Source organism: Ornithodoros turicata, chromosome 4 (genome assembly GCF_037126465.1).
Source record: "Ornithodoros turicata isolate Travis chromosome 4, ASM3712646v1, whole genome shotgun sequence".
Lineage (NCBI taxonomy): Eukaryota > Metazoa > Arthropoda > Arachnida > Ixodida > Argasidae > Ornithodoros > Ornithodoros turicata.
This window is the reverse complement of record NC_088204.1, coordinates 77,309,074-77,329,691: the sequence shown is the minus strand read 5'-3', so window position 1 is coordinate 77,329,691 and position 20,618 is coordinate 77,309,074. Positions and strand designations below refer to the sequence as shown.

Here is a 20,618-nt window from a genome sequence, read left to right as displayed (position 1 = left end):
TCTGGTATCGCGCCGATTATTCGGCAATTAACCTCATTAGGAGGCAGACGTCACGCGGGAGACCTCTTTTCCGACGTGCACGGGCAGACGATCACTCCGTGATAACGGAGAAGTGCATTGCTCGTCAAGAACGGCGGCAAAACTACGTCGCATGCGCATAACACTGTGTCTAAGACAAAAGAAGTCGGCTAAAAGTGACGGCTACGTAGTCATCATGAGCAGCCAGCCAGTCAGTGTTGCTTGACAAATTGGGGATCGTTTCCCACGAGACGTCGCCCCGGGCCGTTTTACCGCCAATTTTACGAGAAATTTTAAAATACTTAGCGTTTTTCGTCACGTGTATAATTTGTTGCGATGGGTTTACAACCCATAGGCTGTTGAACTACGCCGTCTATACGACTTGTCTGACACCCAATGTCTGTGTCCGAGCCACTTCACACCAAGTTCCTTTATTTATTTTTATTTTATTTTTTTCATGTACCGCATATCATCTCGAGTTACTGTTTAAAATATAGTAGCCGATTTTTTTCACCTCCTGATTTTGGATCGCAGGCCAATACGATCCTAGTATACACATTTAGTCGAGAAGTGTGCTGGAGACGAATCCGTCTGAAGGTTACGTCGGTGTTGAAGAAGCTGTTTGCAGGTGTAGGAAGGTAGGACGGTACGTTTCATCACGTCATTGCACTCCGTATCGTCTGTCGTTGTCTTAAAGGGTTTGTGACCCTCCGCCCCAAGTTATGCGTGATAACGACCTATTAGATTATATATGGACCACGTCATTTGTACCCCCTCCTCAGCGCCCCACTGTCGAGGCTAGCGATGGCGCAGGACATCGACCGGCTTTTATTGCTGGCAGATTTCCAACGTTGGGTGATGAGCGGAGCCGCTCCCCGTTGCCAAGAGAGAGAGAGAGAGAAAGAGAGACGCCAACTCCGGATGACGTCACCTACTGCTGGAGAAACCGAAACTATGATTTTTTGCCGGTTCTTTCGAACATTCCTGGTATCTTTATATATTTCAAATGATCCGAGCCGAAGAACCCCTACAATACGTTATTTTCTCCAGAAGAACGAAGGAAAAACAAAAGGAAACTATAAAGACAAAGAGCCACTAAAGCGCTGCAGCCAACAACGAACCCTCGCGCTCTTAAAAAAATAAAAATAAAAACAAAAACCCAGACGCTAGAGGTCGCAACACAAGCGTAGCAGGGGCCACTCGGCAAGTATTTCATGTTAATACTCGCACGCAATCATTGTCTGGCAACAATAATTAAGGCGAGCGCGAGACCCCCGCTGTGAAATTCCGCGAAGGGCCAATCAAAATGCTTCCTCCGTCTGCTCCATTGTATCGGAGGCGCATAGAGCAGAAACGGTGCAAGAATTACAAAGGGGTCATAAGTTCTCTTGCACGTTACGAGTTTCTGGTAACGACGAATGCACTACAGCGCGTCGCGTATCGCGAACGCCGATCAGTCGATTGTGAAGCAACGCGGCTTTATCGCGTCGTTTTATCGAAGACGAATTACATAATTAGGATGAACATCAAGCGTGGGTGGGATTGGGGGGGGGGGGGGGGGTCTATTTGCGAGCGAAAGTTGATCCACAGTTTTGTGCTCGCGGCGTTTTAAATTTGTTGATGCTTTATTCATTGTTATCACCGCGGAGCGACTGCAACCATCAGCGGTGTTCAGGTGCGGATATCACGCCGAGAGGAAAGAGACCAGGGGGGGGGGGGGGGGGCTGAGTGTGCGTCCTGGGCCAACTTCAGGGAGAATTACTGTAGAGCGTATAAAGAAGTCCTCTGTTTTCACAGCTATTCGAGGAGAGCAGCATATATTGTAGGGTCCCTTCTTCCTCACGCTCCTGGTGGCGGCGTCGGAACCATATCTTCTTGTAGTAAACGGACGGGAGATAGACCATAATAATGCGAGCAAGCTGGCGTGACGCAGATCGAATATTGTAGTGAAGATAACGACACGTCAGGTGACGACGATGACTCGCGCCACTCCCGCGCGGCTGTCTGAATAAACCTATTCCTACGGTCACGCCTACCTGCGCTCTTCCGCTCTACAATATCCATTACTTTGAGTCTGAGGAAATCACTAGACAACCACACACAATGGACTCACAGCTAGCAATGACTCATTTGAAAAAACAGAAACAAGCTTCAAAGGGACAGGACATGTAAACCAGAGGGATGGAGATGTAATGAAGAATTATTTATATGTGTAATCCTCCCAGGGATATATATTCCTAATATTATTACTTCTAGAGTGTCTATACATCAAAAAGAGCACAACGGAAACCATACATGCAGCAGCGGCAGAGAGAACTCTCTAAAGAAGGACCATAACAATTCCAAAACGAAGCAGAAGTCGTCGTCGTCGTCTGCTATCATTACCCGACCAACGAACTCGCTAGTTTCGGTTTCGAAACAAAAGCAGATCAACATCCGCGTTAGTGCAGCAGACGAACAAATCCATTTCCATTAGCAGGAGGAGCGACTCCTCATTCCGCCAGCTTCAAAAACCGTCCGCCAGGTGGGGCAGCGCTTGATTGCTACTCTGGGGAGGCATTTTGGCTCTTCCTCTCAGAGGCGGTCCAAAAACGAAACTGAATTACATAAAAAAAAGCAACTGAGGTGTGTGCATCCACGATTATTATAGGTGGAGTGCACGCACACAACGGGGACGCGAAAGATGGCTTTCGAATGGTGCGACATCTTGCTTGTGAAGACTGGATTGTCGGAGGGGTGTGTTGAGACGCGTGAAAGTTGACGAAACTTTTTCACCGTCTCGCTTGCCTCGCGGCGATGACAGGTGATCAATCTCGAGCTCTACTTCACGTGGAACCCTGGGTGAAAGGCAGAGATTGATTTTGGAAGACAAAGACAGTACGAAACAGGCACATAAATGAGCAGACATGAAACACCTGTCACTATAACGTCATAATCTCTGCACGCTCCCAACAATGGAGTCGCATGTACGAATTAATCCCCAACGCAGCCCAAACTTCTAAAACAGATTCCAGTCACTGACCTTCCAACGTCCCCGCACAACCAACACATCCATCACCTACAACAACGCTATCGTTTACAAAGAAAAACGAAACGAAACCGAAACTGAACTTTCACTCCGCAATCATGCCACCCACCACCTCCCATTCTGCTGGCAACCTTGACGCTCCCTTTAACATCATCACGCGCTCGACTATTCTTTCGTTTTTTGCCGCCGATCCTATCGGCGTCGCCCACGATCACGACATAATAAAGATACGGCGGCGAGATATCATCCATTCGTCCCGAAAAAAACACCGGTAGCTCGGCTGAAGCCCGCCACGATGGTGGCACATAAATGGCGTGCACACACACAATCCGCAGAGTAGCATCATCTTTTCGCAATTTTAGGGACGGGTCACGATTGGCAGATGATGTGCGCTCAGGAATGATCGCCCAATCACGACCTGCTACAGCCGCACAGAGACGGCGCCAATTTGGGGAGGGGGATCGTCTTCTAAATGCTCCGTTTTGAAACGTCGGTTTGCAATCTAGAAACTTGCAATCGATAAAAGCCGCGAAGTTGCCCTAATTGCTTCGTGCCTCCTAAGCATCAGGATGTATATCCAATGCAGCCACATCGTCATCGGCATGTGTTCGTTCATCGAGTGCCCCAATCCAATTACCACTTCTATATAGAAAAATGCGCACAAATCGACGTTTAACAGACGTGGCGAAACCGTCTTCTGTATAAATGTACAATGAGTTGCAGCGCAATACAACGGCTTTAATTTCAACTGAGCGGTGTACTGAGCGGTGTGTTGAGCATTGTTGCTAAGCCTCGTGGTTGAGCACGGTTAATACGCAGGATATGTATAATATGAACATGCAGAGGTGGACAGGATACCAGAAGCTCCGCGCATCTGAAAGTTCCGAAGAAAAGCAACACACAGCACAGGTGAGCAATATATGTTTCTAAAGCAGCGCTCACACAGAGCAACTTTTACCCAGCAACGAGCAATTTTGGAGTTGCTCGCAGTCGGCCGACACTGGCAACCTCGAGTAAATCTAGTTCCTGGGAATCGCTCGGCGAGGGAAATCCTCAGAAATTGCTCGTGCACCGGCCAATCAGAGATGGGAGCATTGCCACGTGACTCCCGATGGCGTGATGTGATTTCGTTCGTGGGTTCAAATCCTGCAGGTGCAGCTGAGAAATAACTTTTTTTCTACGAACGCCACACAGACGTGTCAATAGCAATTTTTTTGAAGAAGATGGTGATGATCTTTTTGGCGTAAAAAACAGACGAAGGTTTGATAAATAGCAGCTAAAGAAAAGACACCGGATGAAAGACACAAAGATGGATTCGAAGCCACATTCTCCGGTTGCCGTAAGGTGGCTTCTGGGTGGAGCTACCGAGTTACTACGTGTGAACGCGTTCTCGAAATTGCTCATAAGACGTTGCTTCGAATTGCTGGGAAAAGTTGCCCCGGGTGACCCCAAGTTCCGTGTTAGCACTGTGTACAGTAACTGTTTCTATTCGCTCCGAGATCGAACGGTGTCGGCGCGCTGCGGAGAAACTATGAACTACCCTATAGTGTGGATAGCTTCCTCGTGTCGTCTGCTTTTACACGTTCATTCCGCGTTCAGTGCAGTAGGTGGATCATTGGGGAACCGAACAGTATCGTACCATCGCGGCGCAAGTGATCTTCCGGTGAATAGAAAGGTGACAGTGTCGCCCCCTATAGTTTGATCTCGCACCGATATTCGCGGAAAACCCAGGTGGAAAAACTCAGACCGTTGTTAGGAGGATTCTTGTGCCATCAAGCCTTTGGCTCGATCTCGGGGTCGCTACGAAGGGACAGCAGATGCTGTACCAGTGTGCCGCGGATATATAGCAACAAGTGTATACGGCCCGTCCACCTGTAGGCGTACCGGCGGTGGAAGGAAGGGAGGTTCTAGCCTGAGCGCAGTCACGTATGGTCACGGCTCGTTAAATAGCCAGCCAGGCGTGTCCAATCGCGACAATTCTTTTTCGCCCTCTCGGCTATATACACGTTGCGCGTGTCCGCAGGGAGGCGACACTGTCCAGTAAAAAAAAAAAAAAAAGAATTCACTTTCTCCATTCGGTTAACGACTCTGATCTTATCTTCGTTGCACGTGTTCGTAGACGTGTTCTACCAGCGATCCGATCTCAGAAGTTCGGTCATAGTCGGATTAACGTGTTGTCATAATAACGAGGGAGAAATACATGATGATTGCATGTGGGGGGGGGGGGGGATAAATGAAAATGGACGCACACACTCACGTGTGCGCCCTTCTTTGTTCATTTTTCCCTTAGTCTCGGGTCTCGTTATGGATATAATGCCACCAGCTCGCTTGCTTTCTATGTTTTATCGAAAGTGTTTGTGTGTGTGTGTGACGTCAATACCTGCAGGCTTTTCGGTTTTTCGTTATCATTATCTCTCTTTTATTTTTCTATTTTTTTGTGTGTGTGTGTGTGTGGAGGATTGTTGTAAGATCTTTACGGGGTAAGGTGGAGCCAAAAGAATCCCTGGTTTGCAACGGCGGCTGTGAACATCCGGGACACTACGAAAAGAACGCAGATGAAAAGAACGTGGACGCTGGTGATCACGCCAAGTGACGTCATACAGATCCATCACGTTATAGCATGATCACTTTGCCATTACTCGACCCAGTAGATTACGGATCACCGGACATAGTCCAGCTACCAACAATCCTAAAACTGTTTTAAACCACAGGAAAAAAAAAAAATCCACAGGGTGACGTCAGATGACGTCACACTTATTTGGCGAAGCACACGAGAAAATAAACCAGCACGCTTTCCCTTTCCCAGGCTTTCGAACAGAAAACCAAAACTGACGCTGTTGCAGAAATGCCCTTTCGGAACGCTGCCAAGTTGCCAGCTCTCCCACGGTGCTTCGCTCGCTCTTCCGGTACAACAATTCTCGCGCCAAATTCGGCCGCGGGGCTAAAGCGGAAGTGTCAACAATGGGCCCGCCACTCAATGGAGCGAACCAATTGTCGTCTGCTGCAGTCTTTTCAACCCGTTACATGTGTATGCGTACAGCTTCTGTTGTGCGTACGTCATCCAGTGATAGGCGCGCTCGGCTTTTTTCTGATCCGCTTGTTGAGGCCAATTTCGAAAGACACGATACGGGTGCCGTTGCCACGGTTGCCAACTGCAGAGGCGGAAGCGAATCGAATCGTACGCGTACACACCCGTTTGCGTGTTCAAGATATGTTAATGTTCCTCGTAAACCTTTCTCTCGTATTCACGGCAATGTTTAATGCAGTAACCTTTTTTGCGCGGTGACGGCGCAGTGATTAATAACGCCCCTGGTGTTTGCTTCCCAGCTGTCTTCCATTTAGGATTCAATCGGTAGTTGAATAGTTCTTTTGCATAATCAATATATTTCATTTGACCGTGAACCAGGAATGTGGGATTCAATGAGCGCATGAATTGTTTATCATACTCAATGAAGGCCTGGTGTCTAGAAACTAGGGCTCTGCGCGAAAAGTAATTTTAAGTCCGTAGCGAACAGCTAGATACTCGAAGCCGATAGCAAGCGAATACGTTTATGTATAGAACCGAAGACATATGCTGCACGTGTATTGACATGCAGCGCACGAACGTAGTAAATATATGGATACGAATTTTCGCATGACGCAGCCTTCACATCGATTTATTCCGTTGTGGCGCTTCTGTGCCTAGCAGTGGTTTAAACTTCCGAACTATTGGGGAGTACCTTCGAACTACAAGCGACATCGCTTCCATTCGACATTCGAACTCAGAATTCCATAGTCGTTTCGGAATTCGAATGGAATATACAATCGTTGGGTTCGGTATCAGAAAAACCCGAATATCCGCCCAGCCCTACAAGAAACTGACTTTTAATCCGCATTCGGAAAATAAAATAAATTACGTTACAATTGGCGCAGTTGTGTATGCATTGCGGCCATCAGCACGAAGACTATATTATAGTTTAGCCCTTCGTATCCCGGCTTGTATCGACTTTTACAAAGTCGAAAACGTTTGCTTGTCTCTTCCTTGTACCTCTCCGAACAATCACGGAGAAAGATGAAGAAAGACGAAGAAAAAGAAACCAGCACGACGAAGCGTTGCGAAAGGGGCTGCGTGTCGTCTGCGTTGAAATTCTGGAAATAACAGCTTTTCCTCGTGCGACGTACAAAAGTCAGCCAAAAAAAGAGTTGGAAGACCGGCAAAGCCGGCACAGAAAGAAACCACCTCCTCGTACGGATGGAGACAGCCGCACTATCATCACGATCGTGAGCGGGGGCTCCACGCCGTCTGCTTCCAATTCGAAGCAGACGACCGACGGCCGCCACAAAATGAAAATAAAGAGACCGCAAGTGACCAGACGAAATGGACTGCGTGACCCTTAGGAAAATAAAACAATGATCACACATTCGGGGTGCAAAAAAAGAGAAACACAAAGAAGGAAAAAACCAATGAATAGAAAAGCAGACGATGCCGCCCACCTAATTCCCATACAGTGTCGGATCTGGGTCACTCATGCAACCCCTCATTGCTCTTGCTGTCTGCGAGCCACATACGGATCGTACGTTACCCATTCTAGAAATAGAAGGAAGACATATTGCAACATCACGTAGTTGCAAAAATGCCCGGCAGGTGGCAAACAAGATGGATGCAGCTTCGTGACGATTTTGGCTGGTTGAATTATGCAGGTGACGATGAGTGGTATCACGATTGCCACTAAGGTTAGCGTGCCGGCCATTCACGTCGAGAATGGGAGGTACCCGGGTTCGAATCCTGGTGAGGTTTCCCACAGACGTAGGTAGGCAGTTCCCCTTAGAAGTCGGCCCAGGACGCACATTCCTCCAGAGCGTTAATCGTGACGTTGCCCACTTCTGTGAGGCTGACAACTGCGAGCTCTTTGAGCAGTACCATCACCGCCATTAAAGTTCCTCGTAGAAGACACGAGTACAGGCGGCTCTAATCCTGTGTTGTTGTTTTTTTTTATTGCTCTGTGCTGTAGTGTTATTTACATCATTTTGATCTGACCCATCTTGCGTTACTTCAAAATAGCATTCTTGTTCGAATACAAGGATGACTTTTCCAGACCGGAGTGATCCTAAGCTAACCAGCTGAACACATTATTGCTCACAGCACTAGCCTTCGCGAAGCACCGCAAACATGCTTGCATCATGTGTGTGAATATTTTGTAAACATAACAGCGCCTGCTAAGAAACTGCATAGGATGAAATACGGACACACCTGGATAGAAAAACAAAACTACGGTATAGCTTCTAATGATGTCAATATAATTATTAATGGACTTATTATTCCAAGCAGCCAATTCGATATCCTCCAAATATCGAAACCGATAAAAATCTCCCCATTCATCTCGGTGGAGTGTCGTCTGCTTCGAAATGCACGCAGCAGAAGTCTCGTCTGCTGTTTTTCGTTTTGAAGCCGAATGCACTTTCGGCACATCATCATAATCAGAAACGAGATATGCAAAATACGCAATGCGCTCTGCATTTCTCGCTACACCCAGAAGCTTCAGCTTCCAGTCGTCTGCTAAAAAAGAAGATGGCACGCAGCGATATGTTTAGCCGTGACGCGATCGACCCACACGGCGCGGAACAAAATAAACCCTTCCCAGAAGATTGCAGACGACACGTTCGAAACAAAACAAGCAGAATAAAAAAAAGAAACGAAAAACGAAGAAAGTTGTGAAAGGAACAAAAAAAGATTCTGGAAACTACGCTCTGGCAGTCAGTGAATGAAACCAACGCATTTTTCGAACAGGCGCGTAGTTAGAAGATGGAAAGGTTATGGTTTCGTCATACTTTGGGCGACTAAGCAGAAGGCGCGCGATGGAATAGTTCTAGTGAGCGTGACATCATGACATTTGGATGCTGAGGCTTCAGCTTTCCGAGATGTATGACGGCATGCGTTCCTGGAAACGAGGGTGAGAGCTTATTCTTAATCTCGCTGCTCAAGCTGCAGCTGGTCTCTGCAAAACAGGCAATTTTTTTCGTGGGTGATGAGCTGTCGGCAGATGTCTCCGGTTGCACAAGTGCATCTGGATACTTGTCATACCTCATACCTGAATTTTGAGACACGCACACAACGAGATGCAAACCTGTCCATTGGCAATGACCGGGTATAACGTTTTGGAAGTTGAGAGTTTTGACGAACTCAGGTACAGTTTACGCGTTGCAACTAACATTTACGTTCCATTACTTGCTCAGTCGCTCAAGCATGGTACACAAACAAATAATAATAATAAAGAAGAATAAAAATAATATAAAGAAAGGCCTCAACTACAACGGTAAAAACGATACAAAACGAACACACAACCTTTTCGCAAACTCTACAGCAACGAAATAACGGCTGATTCCGGCAAAATTATTTTCGTTTATTTTGACAGTTATTTTTGAAGCACGTTTCACAGTGCCCTACCGCCCTGGGAACTTTTGCGGTAACCAACCAACTCTTGCAAACTTCACACGTTCTCAAGTACGCAGAATGAAGCGTACGCTAAGCCTAAAAGGTTAATCCACCTTCGTACAGCGGAAAGCAAGCTTCTTCAAGGACGCCCGATGAGAAAGAAGAAGCAAAAAGAAAAGAGAAAGAAAAAGGAACAAAATAGGGGGAAGATTCTCCGATGGAACGCACCCACAGGTTCGGAGACGACAAACACGTCTTTCTGTCTCTTGCAGGCGGTTGTTCACGCTACCAGTGTGTACCCTGTTAGCATAGAACCGAACCCAAACGTGTGCGTTCGGCTTCTCTGTCAAGGAAAAGAAAATAAGAAGCCAAATCTCGGCCGGGCCAGTTGGCCAACTCGGAGCGTGTCAAAGAATGCCCGGGGCGATACGAAGGTATTTTGGCAAGATTCTGCAGCTATTGCCCGTCTTTATAACATAGAAACGCAACATGTTTTGATGTTGCACTTCGTGGAGTTGGATGTTAAGAGTATGCCAAGTCTGTGCTTACCCGGTTGCTTTCCAGAGCCTCTGCCGAATGCGCATCCTTGGTTCGAAAACAGTTTTGACACTTTGACTTGTTGAATATGTTTGGAGCAAATTTTCGGCAATCCACGGTTTTCAGAGCAGAACTCATGTCCCGGATAGCGCCAAGCCAACGTTTTGTCACGACTTACTCCGACTCACACATCACAACATTGGAAGCAGAAATCGTCGCCCGATATACTAGCAACGGGCCCGACCCACACACACAAACGGACTAGAAGACGTCAGTCGTTATCTTCCAGCTTAAACACAACCGTTGCCATGATAAGACTTTCACCGGCAGATATCCCGAGTTGAACACATCACGAAGCAACACAACGATGGATAGCACACAGGTTTTGACAGACGTCAGGCGCAGCGAAGTTACGACATCGCCTTTCTGCTACGTACACGCGCTCACATGATGCCAGGGCCGTTGCAGACACACTTTAGGAAAGCACTGATGCGTTTGGTTTATCCTCAAAGAAGCGTTGACATCGCAAAAACGGGCCGAACTGTTCCGCTACACAAGAAGCACTCCAACGAGATAAAAAAGTAAAAATGGACGCTAGGAATGCTGGGAGGCGAGGGGAGCAGAAGCGCGAGAAGGAGGAAGAAAGAGGGCGCCACTATCCAGAGGCGGCGCGCAGTACGCAGATGGTTAATCTTGTCGTCTGCTTCTTCGTGCACATTTATAGTCCATTTAAAGCGAACTCGTTGACTTTGTTGAGTCCTAATTTCGCTGAAGTAGGCAGTAAATGACTCCTCTAAGAATATAGCCCTGAGTCATGGCTAAAAAACTCGCTTTTCTGCTCCATCCTTAAATTACGTTCGAAAAAGTAGACTATCACTCTTTTTCTGGCAGACGTGAACAAACTGTCGTCTGCGAAGCGCATCTATCGCTTTCGCACTAGGCCACTGGCACGTAAGAGATTTTACTCCGAATGAGTGAGTAACCCTGAAGATCCGCCAGGCTTCGCTATGCCTCCCTGAACATTTGTAGCGCGACACGGTTGACAGAAATCGAGGACATGGTCGCGACAACCTGATAGTTATTAAGGTTGGGGTAAAACAAACAAAAAAGGGAACTGGAGTACGCAGATCCCGAGGTGGCGCCGCCCTCAGAAGAGCTGGTGAAGCGATAACGCAAATTACGAAGGGCGTATCACACGAGACCTTATCGAATCTAGAATGTGTGCACTGTTTACATTGCTGACTACGATAACCCGGCCGCCGATGTAATTGCAGCACAGATATCGCCACCTGTATTAATTAAACTGTCGTTTAAGTGAAATTAGGGTATCGGAACGTGTGAAACCAATATTTAAGTGGGTTATTGAATGAATGGGATGTATATACATGTTTGAGATGTATATGCAGTGTCTTTTGTTTACACAAAGGAGGGTGTGATATAACTCTCTTGATACCGATAACTTTATATGATAACCGATACCGTTTTTTTTTTTATTTGTAGGTGCGAAGTGTTTCTCCATCTTCGTCTTCTGCTGCCGCGGAGCCCCTCGACGTTTGGGTTTCTGCTCATGTGTCGTCTGCTTTCGAAGAACTCCTGTTTTTTTCGGTTTCTGCTCACATTTTCGACGTTTCAGTTTCGGTTTCTTCGCGGCTCTTGTACATCGCACACAGTCAAGGCCGCTTTCGACATATGCAGAGATAAGTGACGAAGTTGATTGTACTCATACCCGCGAGCACCCAAATTTTGCACCTGGCTTTTCAAGGTAAGGAGCCAAAACTGGTAGCTTCTTTTTCTTTTGTTTTTCCTATACACGTTAATTTATGTTAAAACCTGTACGCTTGCACATGCTAATTTGCTTCTTCTTCTTTCTTTCTTTTTTTTCTTCTTTCTTTCTTGTCATTTACGACCTTCACCTTAAGATTCCTAGTCTAAAAACTCCTGATGATTATCAGACACACAAATCATTTTCCTCGCTTTCCTTTTATTTTATGTCCCAGCAACTTATGACACACTTAAAAAAAAATCGTTCCATATCATACGTTGAAGAAGAGCGTAACATTTGCACGTGCGATCTCCAGTTACAGCTGATAAGAGATGTCAAGCAAGAGAAAACTCAGGTGGCGGGATGCACCTGGAGATGGGAGGAGGGATACCCATTTAAATATATACATCGCTTCTGCAAGTTTTTGGTTGACACCCAAGAAACGGACCTAAATCACAGAAGAGGAAAGTAATGAAAGAAATAAGGGATAAGAAAAAAAAAAAAGGATTTTCAGAAGGTGAGAATCCTAACAAAGTTTCCTCGACTCGATAAAACAACAACAACAACACACAAAAATAATAAAATCTCGGCGACCACATGCCGGACCCTATTCTCGCTCATTTTTTCTTTTTTATTGTCTTGTTAGCGCCGCGGAGCAACTGTAACCGTGAGCGGTATGCACGTGCACCGATTGAGAGAGGTTGGCACGAAGGAAAGGAAAAGAAGGAGTTTAGTTCCTGTCCTGGGATTACTTCAGGAGGAACTGTGTCAGCATTCGTCTGGAAAGTGTAAAAAAAACAAAAAAGAAGAAGAAGAAGAAGAAAGAAAAAAAAGAAGGAGAAAAAGAAAAGGGCAGCGAAAACTACAAACAGCACAGCCCGTGGTGGGATTCGAACTTTACACCCCTCAGTTTCGAGTCTGATCTTACCTTAGTCATACTGTAGGTCATTACTACCAATGCCGTTCGAACCTCACTGAAGACATCACGTCGTTTTGCCCCTTCGTTCAATGCCCCTGTGGACCCCTGACATAAGGAATTTCTTCTGGGATGGTCTTATCTCAAAAACCTAACCTAACGCAATATACTCAGTGTGCACAGACGGGCAAGTTGGTTATAGAGTCCATGAAGAAGAGCCCACAACACAAAAGCCGACGACACGCACAACACGAGCTCAAACCGTGGTGCTGTCCGTCGATCGTTGCTTTGTGCGCTCTTTTTGTTCAGTTATGGGGACTTACGTAACCAAACCCAACCTAACCTAACCTGACGTAATCAACAGACGTTCACGAATGTTAAAAAAAGTAAAAAAACAGTAAAAGAAAAACAAGTAACACATTTGCGGCTCGCTGCAACACGATACAAATTTAAAACAACGAGACAGAAAAAAAGAAAGGTTAATGACAAAAAGGAAAAAAAGAAAGAAAAAAGAGGCGCTAAAGTAACGCCCTTTAAAAGCGAATAATAAAATCGGCAAGAAAAAAAAGTCAAGAATACCGTGTACAAGAATTCCAACGGCGCAACCGACCATGGCGAGTGCGTCAAATGTGTCAAGCTCAAAGCGCCACTAGCGCCACCTTGTCGTCGACACTTCCCCTCGTTTCCGGCATCGCTTCGTGAGACAGTATAGTATGCGCACCACTGCTACTGTCTGCCCTCCTCTGTGACGGACGACGGCAACGGGACAGGTAGCAACACACACAGATAGGAAACACACCCTCGAGGGACTATAAACTATTCCGACCAACCAAAGCAATGATGTGCCTGTCAGAGTGAGGTATAGGGGGGGGGGGGGGGTTGGAATTGACTCTTGCCAGTAAAATGTGGTCAGAGCAATTTAAAGTGTCTGCAAGTCTCCAAACGTTGTGGGAAAAAGAAGAACAAGAAGGGAAAAAAAAAAGAGCGTAGAAGGGTACAGGTTCCCACTGCGTGGATGCGTATTTAATTTTATTTATGTTGATTTAATATTCATGCGCGGGTAACGGTAACATTTATAATACTTTATCTGCCGCGTTTATAATGCGTAACAAACAAGCGAAGAAGTGGCAGCAACATCGCTGTTTGGCCAATGGCGCCATTTTGGAGCTGAATGGGCGGAGCGATGACGGGGTGACGTCACGTCCGCCCCATCTCCAGCCCGCAACAGATGAACGAATCTCAGATCAGATAATCAAAGGCAAATCTCTGCCCACAAAAGGCTCTGACGGAAGTGGGATCATACGTCTTGGGCTGGCTTCGTGGGAGGCCAGATGGTTGCCGGAAAGGCAATCACAAGAGTGGGTGATGAGAAGACAGAGATAGCAGGAGATAACAGTCTATAGACAGCACGATAGCGAGACACTAGGTATATTCTGATGTAGCAAAGAAGCAATAAGAAAAGAGCAATTCGAAAGAACCAAGACAGCGCCGAAACGATCAGCATTGGGTCGATAATACAGCAATAAGTTAACATTATATATTGTAGTAGGAGTCCGCAACAAAATCACCACAAAGGTTGTGGTATATCCGTAACCTTATGGATGTCAGGAACATATGTGTACGAAATATCTCGGTCCAAAACTGCGCACATTTTACTCAAACGAATTACATGCTACGAAGCCAGCGCTTCGCCTCTGTGAAGCGAGAGGGCGCTGAAAGCAACACGCTGCTGACATCATCCGGCAAGGGAGAAATAATGCAGGCTTGGAACAGCGCCACCTAGGTACAAAAGGCCTGCTCATAGCCTCCTCTCCCTCCTTCGATTAAGAGGCAGAATTCGTCTGCTACTGCGATTCACCGATCTGCGAGTTCAAGAACCCGCAAATGATTACAGCTCACCTGGAACCTGCAGACCTAAATATTTAGACAAAAAGTGCAAGATGCTCAGTTTTGAGAAAGATTGAGACCTTTTTTGCGCTTTACTTCCAAGTTTTCCCATTTAGTAAGCGGGGACGTTCAATCACAACTCGCAGACTACGGTCGTTCGTCTTCATGGCCGCGACCGCTGAAAGCACGTTCGTGATTGGCTACGGCCGTTGAAAACACGGTCCTCGTTGGCTGACTCTTAATTGTTACGTCACGGCGACGAGTAAGCAGGTTTTCTCCATCTAGGTGGTGTTGCTTGGAAGCAGACGACAGTGCTGGGTGACGTCACGCTGGATGACGTCCTCCGAACGAACCGCCGTAGTATGGAGCTCTGTTTTCTGCTCTTCGCATTCCGGTTTCGGTTTACTATTGTCATCATTTAAGAATTAATTACCCGCGCAAAATGAATGCGAATATTGTATTCGGTATCAATTGGGTGTGATTTTTGTTCGGTATGATGCTCATCTCATTTTTTTCGAATCCTTGCGAAGTCGCCCATTTACGAAATGAATAAAAAGACATGTTCCAACGGATGACGGCTTCTTTATGTGAAAGCCTGAGAAGTCAGATGCGAAGAACCAATCCGATTTGGGCGGCACTTTGATCCTAATGCGACTGGATCGTGCCAGAGAAAACGCCGCACCTCTTCTTTAATAATCCTTGTGGAGTCCACATTTGGTGACGCGATTTTCCTAGAGGGCACTAGCTCCGAAAAGGCGAAATCGCCGCCATAATGTATGTCCGGCAAAGTTTGGTTCCGGTTTTCAATCCCTGCAAAGTGCTATTTAGAAGCAGGGTGTCGAACCGCAAAAAATACGGGTTCGGTTCGGGTTCGGGTTCGCGTTGGTTTGATTTCGTTCCGGTTCAGTTCCGGTTCGGCCAGGCCAGAAATCGAACCGGTTCGCAAACCGGTTCGCAGCCCCGAACCGGTTCAACGCTTCCGTTATATATGTTCCATAAAACTGCTTTTATCAGGAAATGCGTGGCTAATAGCTTACTGCTGTTGTCTGCATTGACGTCTCTAGCGGTGAGGTAGCCCTTTAGTGAGAGAAATGAGAAATGGATTAACACTTATTGCAACTAGAGTTCACGCTGTTGAAGCGGTGTAGTCCTGCTACTTTCTGTTCCCAAAATATCTTTTTTCACACACACAGTGCCAGCAAGATACACTTAAAGGAAGCCTAATAAGATGGACAGCGTAACATAGACGACAGTACTTGCCGGCAAATTGCCTTCGCAGCGTGAATCGATCTGAAACCTTACTGAAGCATGTCGAAAATAAGCCTGCAAGCCTTACTCTGTCCGAGCTCACAGCAGTGTACTTGTTAATCCACAACACAACGGCAATGTGTCACGACGACACAACTGCGCTACCAATAAGCAGAACCACATTTACTTTTCAAAGCACGACCAATCAAACACACACCGTTCTGCGTACGCTGCTTCTCCGCTTCTCATGTTTCTGACTTGTTTAATTTGTGCTGCTCACGTGTAAAGGGAAATCTTGGGCGCTTATTTGATCACATATTCGTCCTGTAGAGCTATTTAACTGGCCTACTCCCTTCGTGTTTCATTCGTCCGCGTGGCACCTGGCCTCTGAAGAGTAGACGCCGCACCGCGTGCGTGGGGCGCTAGCCGCGGCACTCACAAGGACAACTGCGCTTCAACATGTTAAAAAGACGCTGAAAGTATACTTACTATACGTCGTCGTCTGACTGCTAGGTGAACATTTCTGAAATTTATGATATAGGCGCGTGATGATGATACCAATGTGTCTTCGTTCGGGGATAGAGAGGAACTCTTATGCTGACTTCTTTTATGTCCGAACCGTTTTGTTGCGAACCGGTTACCGCTATTATTTTTTACGGTTCTGCTCCGGTTCGGGTTCAACAGTGTCATGAAAATTTCGGTTCGGGTTTGGGTTCGGTTCCGGCAAAAATAACGGTTCGGGTACGGTTTTCGGTTCGGGTTCGGGTTCGGTTCGACACCCTGTTTAGAAGGTTATTAAAAATATGAAAATTGCAGGGATAACTGTACAAATAATGTTCACGGAGAAATTTGAAAGAGTAAATGAACGGTGAACGCTGATGAAGGTCCGTCCGGTGGTCCGGTTGCAACCGTCGGCCTTACATCATGGCGACAATCCCCTAGCGACTGAAGGGCTCCCCTGCTGACGTCACGTAGGTCAAAGGGTGTCAGATCTTGTTACGATATTTCTATTGTATGATATGTTTATGTAATGATTGTGATATGGTATGTGCTGATATAAGACTTTTTCTGCAAGTGGGAGTGAAGGGAAGAGATGTTATCAGATATCAGCAGGGTGGTTCGGCGACGAGTACCGCATCACCAAGATCCTGGAGTAATGATAAGTCGATTGAATCAACAGCTCAAGGAAAAGCTGCTGATGCCAAGATTCGAACCTAGGCCCTCTAACCTACCGACCCGCAGAAAAAATTGCACTGTCACTTGAAGTTTCGGCAGGCGGTTTCTTACATTACGTCAGTTACTTCTCAAAAGGCATTGTATCTATTTACGAAACACAAAACGCTTAATCTTCATCAACAACTTCTTTCTTCATTCATCAACATGTTTATCTGCCGATATCGGAGTTGCTTACGTTAGCTTATCCCTAATCATTGAAGCAATCAGAAATTCCCAAACCATATCGGTGAGCGTATTCCGCTCCATAGGAGACTGAAACAAAAAGAAAGAAGAACGTGGGCGAAGCATAAAAACATATCGAATTGCAAAATACAATTCCGACACCGGGAATCGAACCCGGGCCTCCTGGGTGAGAGCCAGGTATCCTAGCCACTAGACCATGCCGGAGACACGTAAAAGCCTTTCTCTGATGTATACATCGATTTTCAGAAAATATACAGTAGGTGATTCCTAGAGATTACTGTAGATGTCGCCACTTCTTGTTCGCACGCGACGCTTTCTCATACTACCTTCAGGTGTCGCCACAACACAGCTCACTTGGAAACATTGGAAAGAAAGTAAGCGCTCTGAGGTTGCTGTACACAAACAGAAGAACAGGCCTCAAAGTGCCCCTGAAATACAAGTGAACAAGTGAAATACGGCAGTCGCACCACGTACCTCTCGTATGTGTGTCCCTCAGCCTCATGGTTCTGAATTTTTGAATCATGGATAGGGAACGGAATATTTTAATTAACCTCCTCCGTTACTGGCCCATATTTGTTCCTGTTTCAGTTTCGGTTACCACCATTGTTGCTTTCCTCTCCCTGCGTTTCCGATTCGGTTTTTGGTGCCCCTACTTGTTATGTTTCATTGTCTGAAGCTCTGAGATCGTCACAAAACTTAGCGCCTGAAACAAATATTCTGAACTGCTATATTTTGAGAACTTTACTGATACGTGCACACGGGAGAAAACATTAATTATTCAAAAACATACACACGCTTGCACTTTGCAAGTTACCATAAGTATATAACAACTATGCTTCTTTTTTTCTTAACACTGTTTACATGTATGCTCCAGTTTTATAGTTCATTTTAGTTTTAGCTCCTCAGTTATATTTTAGCTCGCTTTATTCGGCTTTATTTCATAAATTTATCTACATGATGACACATGTACAGGATTGTAATAATTCTGGTTCGGTAGTTCCCGAATTATTACCGCTAATTATTTCAGTTTCCGTTTCTGTTTCGGGTGTTATGATGATCTACTGCTGAAGAGGAAATTAAGTGTGTTTAGAAAATTTTAAGTGCACAATTTAAGTTCTGACAACTAGTTCTGTGTCATACGGTATAGGAATACTCTGCGACCTTTGACCACGACCCATCTAGGTTGACCAAATTGATCAATCTCCTGGCACTACACTCCGTCATATTAAACTGTCTCTAGGAGAAACGTACTTTACAGGGTACCACCACCACTAAATCGTTGTATCACAAACCCATCGTCCTATGTTAATGTTGCATTCCTGCGCTCAACAACATCTTAAGTGAACGCCCGTCAAAGTATATTTTACCATCAATGAGAGCCCCTGATAAGAACAAGGAAGCTATAAACAACCAGAGCGCATATATCAAGCAGCTCGTACTCTACCAGATTGCCTTCAAACGACCAGTAAACAAAGGCAGGTATTTAGATTGAGGTCGTCTTTGGTGCTTAAATTGCAAAGCTTAATTACACCCACTTACCCTCCTTCTTCACCATGCTATCATAGAACAACAATGCAAATGCTTTCAAATTAAACGAGTTTAGTTGATTGTACGGGTACTTCGATCTATAGTGCGTGATGAAGGATCGATTCAGTTTAAATACGGCTACTGATAATGATAATGCGTGACGTTTGTGGCGTTGCTCACCATCACCATGAGGCCGCGACGCGAGGTCGTTCCCTGTAGAATAATTTTGACCCCTTGAGGGTTCTTAAAGGGACACTAAAATGCAAAAAACAATTTGCTCTCAAATGAAAGTCCGTGTTGCAATTGGTACAGTTCAAACAAAATTACTTCACACAACGCTACCGTTTAGAAGAAAAATGCAATGAAAACAGAGCCGTCTTTGGCGGCCAATCTCCCTTAGTGGCTCACGGCCATTATCTCATTGGTAGAAGAAGAAGAAGAAGAAGAATGGGATGCCCAGGAAGCAAAGATTCACGCCCTTTTGTCCTGGCCAATCTCCCTTAGTGGCTCACGGCCATTATCTCATTGGTAGAAGAAGAAGAAGAAGAAAGATTGGCGGCATCCAATGAGACAGCAGAAGAAGACGAAGCGCATGCCTGTCGTGATCGTGTGGATTTGGAACGGGTCCAGTCGTAGTGTCCCGTAAACGCGTGGCATGATGGGCACTGTAGCATTTTTCAATATCGATTCATTGAATTGTAGCCCACACAACAGTTCTCGCGAATGTTCCACTGACTTCACGTCCTTCAGACAGCGACGCCCTATGTTGCCCTATTGTTTTTCACCGGGTCTGCTCCATGGCGTGGACAGCATGGACATAGCATGGACTAAAAACACCGATGTTCGAGCTGAAGCGTTGTTCACTGCTTAGCGCCGAAGCAAGAAAGAGTTCGGTATAATTGTGATTGTAGCACTGTAACGGAACCAAAGTTTTGACTTACGATAACAAGTACGAAGTTAACATAGCGTGAAACGTAATTTGAAGTGAACTTGTTTTTGCATTTTAGTGCCCCTTTAAAGTTGCGCCGAAATATTCGCACCATGTTCAAAGACGGCCATTGTACAATGTCTACTTATACAATCCCCTGCCGGGTTCGAACCCGCCCCCTTGGGATTTGTATACGCGCGAGGACGAATCTCAAGAGGCCGTCGTCGTCGTCATATACTGCATGGTTTTGCCTCCGGCGTCGGGGATGCGAACAAACAGAAGTCAAAGATAATGCGCTAGCACAATCACACCATATGGTGATAAGCAGGTGATATGGTGATATGGTGAGAACTGGACTGTCATGATGACACATTTGCAAGTTTCAGTATGGCGAGTTACAAGAAAAAAAGGAGTAAAACGGGGAGCAATTGCAGCTTCTACTCCCCTAGTCTGCCAATTACCCCCCATTTTAGTCCCCTAACCCGACATTTAGTCTCGACATTTACTCCCCAGGTCTGCGAATTGTCACTGAACATCGCGAATAGCCTCCTGAATGCAACAGTCTACGTAAATATGTACTCTTGGTCAATTTGAACGGCATAAGGCTCTGTAACTCAGTCAACGTAGCAATTTTCCAGCCACACAGAGAAAGAAACAGTTAGCGCATGTTTTTTCGCAAATTGTGCCCTATGTATGGTGCAAGATTTTATATCACTCGATAGATCACGGTTGACGGTTTGCTTCAACGTATTTTCATGCATGCACACGCATTATGTACTTTGGACTCTTACAACAGCGCGGGAAATGCAGTCTCCACTCTGTGACATGCATTTACTCCCGTGCATTTACTCCCGAAAGGGACTATTTTTTGTGGCAATGCATTTAGTCCCCAAAAGGAGTAAAAGTACTCCTTTTTTTCTTAGAGTGCAGAGAGTG

The 20,618-nt window shown here is 45.9% G+C and overlaps 1 protein-coding gene, 1 long non-coding RNA gene and 1 other non-coding gene across 5 annotated transcripts in view; 1 reads left to right on the top strand and 2 right to left on the bottom strand.

Moving 5' to 3' along the window:
• Positions 1-10,606, bottom strand: part of LOC135391972 (protein outspread-like) — a 91,322-nt gene extending 80,716 nt beyond the window's left edge. For both annotated transcript variants that reach the window (XM_064622562.1, XM_064622563.1), the window contains exon 1: positions 10,008-10,606. In XM_064622562.1, coding sequence (XP_064478632.1) covers positions 10,008-10,133 — 126 coding nt within the window. In that variant the 5' untranslated portion in view covers positions 10,134-10,606. The remainder of the gene's footprint in view (positions 1-10,007) is intronic.
• LOC135391973 (uncharacterized) overlaps positions 1-20,618 on the top strand; it is a 56,762-nt gene that overhangs the window by 22,884 nt on the left and 13,260 nt on the right. The window contains exon 1 of one of the 2 annotated variants that reach the window (XR_010422146.1): positions 11,490-11,757. The exons of the other annotated variant lie outside the window; for it this stretch is intronic. This is a non-coding gene — a long non-coding RNA (uncharacterized LOC135391973). Of the gene's footprint in view, positions 1-11,489; positions 11,758-20,618 lie in introns of those variants that run through there. 2 annotated transcript variants of the gene reach the window in all.
• On the bottom strand, positions 17,360-17,431 carry Trnae-cuc (transfer RNA glutamic acid (anticodon CUC)). The gene has a single exon. It is a non-coding gene; the product is annotated as a tRNA-Glu (tRNA).